We start from the raw sequence: 3,252 nt of genomic DNA on the forward strand, positions 1-3,252 counted from the left end.
ACCTGGGAATTGAGTATGTCGTTCACAGATCTGTTGGTTGTGGCCTGAATTGCCAGATGAGCAACTGTTGATTGGCAGAGCAGTGGTATGGCTGGATTATGCAGCCCCAGTTTGGCTCTGTGATGGGATTGAGCCTTGTTCTGGATTAGCGTGGTATCTAGCACAGCATGTTCTACACAGTGATAGGGCTCCAGTGCAGCTCCATCGTATGACTTCTGGGAAGAGGCTCTTAATTTTTGTGATCTGAATCTAGCAGCTTTCTGGAGGATCAGTTTATGCCCTGTATTGAAAGAGGGTGCACTAAAGATGCAAGCTTCCCTTCTGCCTTTGAAACAAAGCGTCTGTTTCTATAGCACTGCCTCCTCTCAAAAAACACATCAAATACCATAGCAGTGCTACTACTATCCCCAAAATCCATCCACTTAGCACTTCTATGCCGACTACCCTTTTAAAATACGAATGAGTATTTTTTTGTTTGTTTTTCTTCTAGTGCAAAAATAAAAAACATCATCTCAACTGAAGAGGCCAAGGCCAAGCTGCTGGCAGAGCAGCAGAACAAAAAGAAAGACAGCGAGACTTCCTTTGTTCCCACCAACATGGCTGTTAACTACGTCCAGCACAACAGATGTAAGTCTCACGTAGCTCTCCTGACCCAGGTGTGACCCTCTCCTCTGCTAAAGAAAAGCAGTCAGTTGGGACAGAGTCTGATGCAGGAGAAATTAGTTCATGTATCAGCACAAGCAGCTGCCTGATTCCTTTTTCTGGGGTGCTCATATAGGCCCCATCTGGCTTGGTCTTTTTCTTCCATCCGTCAGCAAGGAGAGGGGCATATTACTCATGGCTTGACTTTCTGCTCTTGAACTCCCAGCTGACACTGCCTCATAAATTTCAAGACTTTTTCTTTGTGTCTTGAGTGTGTGCTGGAAATGCCTGCCTCGTCTGCGATTATAAATGATGGTTTATAATTGAGAGAATCCATTTTGTAGGCTGCCAAAGTAGACAGGTGGTCAAGCAAACATAGACCTTATTAGACAGGAGACGGGAATTAATTTCCGGGAGAGCCTCTCATACCGCAGCCATCTGGAGGAAAGGCAGCCTTCTGCTGTGTCTAACCCTGCTTACAGGGTGATTTGGAGTCAGATTTGTGTGTTCTGAAGGAAATGAAGAGTCTTTGGGCCACTTCTGATGAAATAGTGCTACTGAAATTTCCTGTCTCCCATCTTGCGTGTATTGATTATCCGTAGGAACCAATTACAAGAATGCTTGTTCTGAGGTTCTGTTGTTTCTGCTAAAGATCAGTTGTAACAGATGCCATAGAAATACTTCCGTCTGAATATCACTGCTCCAGATAATACTCCTTATCTGCTGTTTTCCTTCTTTCAGTTTATCATGAGGAGCTAAATGCACCAGTGCGAAGGAACAAAGAAGAGCCAAAGCCCCGTCCGCTGAGAGTGGGGGATACGGAGAGGCCAGAACCTGAGCGTAAGCTCCTAATCTGAAATGTCATAAAGGAGAGATGCTGGAAACTCTTCAGGGGTCTTGCACAGAGAAATGATCTAGCTCTTCTTACCTCCTCTTCTCTGGGTGCCCTGAGATAGCGGGGAAACGGAGCAACCTAAGTCCATGAGAGGCTATTGCACTTGATGTACCCCTGCTGGGTCACACGTGAAGCCTCTGGATGGAGGATGCCTTTAGCGATGCCCAAGGATGGAGTAGCAAAGGTCACAACTTGCCAAACGCTTTGCCAAAGCTGGCTGACAAGCATTTGGTGAAAGCTGGAATAGCAAGGGGTGCAAGGTTGGGGAGCATCGACAGCTAAAGCAATAACCTTTCACATAGCAAGGGGCTCTTTAAGGAAAGTGGTGGAGTTCAGGAAATGTCTCCTGTGAAATGACAGGGAAATAATATTTCCTTCTCTTTCTTTTGAAGGGTCTCCTCCAAATCGCAAACGTCCAGCCAATGAAAAAGCAACAGATGATTATCACTATGAGAAATTCAAGAAGATGAAAGGACAGGAAATAATATTTCGTTCTCTTTCTTTTGAAGGGTCTCCTCCAAATCGCAAACGTCCAGCCAATGAAAAAGCAACAGATGATTATCACTATGAGAAATTCAAGAAGATGAGTAGGCGATACTGATGAACGTGGAGTTGTTCTTATTTTCCACTAATAAAGGATTTTCTGTCAATGACCTGAAATGGAGTTGGGGAGAGTCACCTTCACATGCTGGTGTTACCTACAAAGCTTTTCTTGTGATCTTGTAGTGAATCGGTTCGCAGGTGATTGTGAGCTCTTTGGTCGGTAAAATCTTGTATATAACTTATTTTCAGTTATAAAACTTCTTTTGTAAGAACATGAGCTTTCATGGTTAGCATTTTTTAGTGAGAAAACAAACTTGCTTTTACAGATTCTTTCACCCTCTTAAAAAATATGAAAAAAAAGAGATCCTTTAAAAGCAGCAGTGCTGTTTGCCTTGTAAATATAAAGGGAAGGTTTAAAGCCAGTTTGCTTGAATGTAACTTTGTAAGAGACTTCTTGTTTGTTCCCAAGGGCCTTTGCTGTGCAGAGTGTGTAAGGCTGAGATCCTGCAGGAGTGCGTTCAGCGCCGCTGCTCCTCAACCCGGCTTGCAAGTGCTCCGGGAGAAATCACAGCCTTGGCTGTGCCTGGCGCTGCCTCGCTGGGTCTGTCATCAGCGCAAGGAGCAACAGCGGATACATAGTGCTGGGGATTTTGGGTGATAAGCTGTGTTGTCTGTATCTTTTTCTCCCTGTAGAGTTTCTTCTATAGCAGTTCACTGCCTTTTATTTTAGCTGCGAAGAAGAAGAAAATTGGATCAGCTTGTAACTGTTGAATTGGAGGAAAATCTCACTTTCAGCTCTTGGGACAGGGTCAAGAGGCAGCTGGTGAAGAGGCCAGAGGACCCGCAGCCGGTGTCAGCCATGTCTTCCCAGGAGCTGTGCGGGTACTTGAAGCCAAGATTTGGAACTTGCAAATAATAAAAGTGGTTTTAAGCGATCATAAATGTCATTTTTCCTTCTGGGATACACGCCGATGTTTTCCGGGTGCTGGTGGTAACGATGGCCAGGGTGTCCTGTGGCTGTGCGGGTGCCCGCATCCCGTCACTCAGGAGTGGAAACTCCAGGGAGGGGTGGGGGTTAGGCCCCGGTTTTACTTCTTTTCAGAAAAGGGGGAAAGTCTTTGGGCCAGGTACATGCACGAGTTTGTCTCTGAAGCCTGTGTGCCCCCGTGCAG

General features: G+C 45.5%; 2 protein-coding genes across 2 annotated transcripts in view; both read left to right on the top strand.

Moving 5' to 3' along the window:
* LOC103915375 (chromosome unknown open reading frame, human C9orf78) overlaps window positions 1-3,017 on the top strand; it is a 5,670-nt gene extending 2,653 nt beyond the window's left edge. Inside the window, exons 6-9 of the mRNA XM_009322187.1 lie at window positions 1-20; window positions 491-627; window positions 1,384-1,482; window positions 1,930-3,017. The exon at window positions 1-20 is cut by the window's left edge and continues 175 nt beyond it. Coding sequence (XP_009320462.1) covers window positions 1-20; window positions 491-627; window positions 1,384-1,482; window positions 1,930-2,138 — 465 coding nt within the window. The 3' untranslated portion in view covers window positions 2,139-3,017. The remainder of the gene's footprint in view (window positions 21-490; window positions 628-1,383; window positions 1,483-1,929) is intronic.
* Window positions 3,018-3,077: 60 nt separating this feature from the next.
* LOC103915376 (torsin-1A-like) overlaps window positions 3,078-3,252 on the top strand; it is a 5,743-nt gene continuing 5,568 nt past the window's right edge. Inside the window, exon 1 of the mRNA XM_009322188.1 lies at window positions 3,078-3,099. Within this exon, the coding sequence (XP_009320463.1) occupies window positions 3,078-3,099 (22 nt within the window). The remainder of the gene's footprint in view (window positions 3,100-3,252) is intronic.

This window comes from Pygoscelis adeliae, unplaced genomic scaffold (assembly GCF_000699105.1).
Source record: "Pygoscelis adeliae isolate BGI_AS28 unplaced genomic scaffold, ASM69910v1 Scaffold114, whole genome shotgun sequence".
Taxonomy (NCBI): Eukaryota; Metazoa; Chordata; class Aves; order Sphenisciformes; family Spheniscidae; genus Pygoscelis; species Pygoscelis adeliae.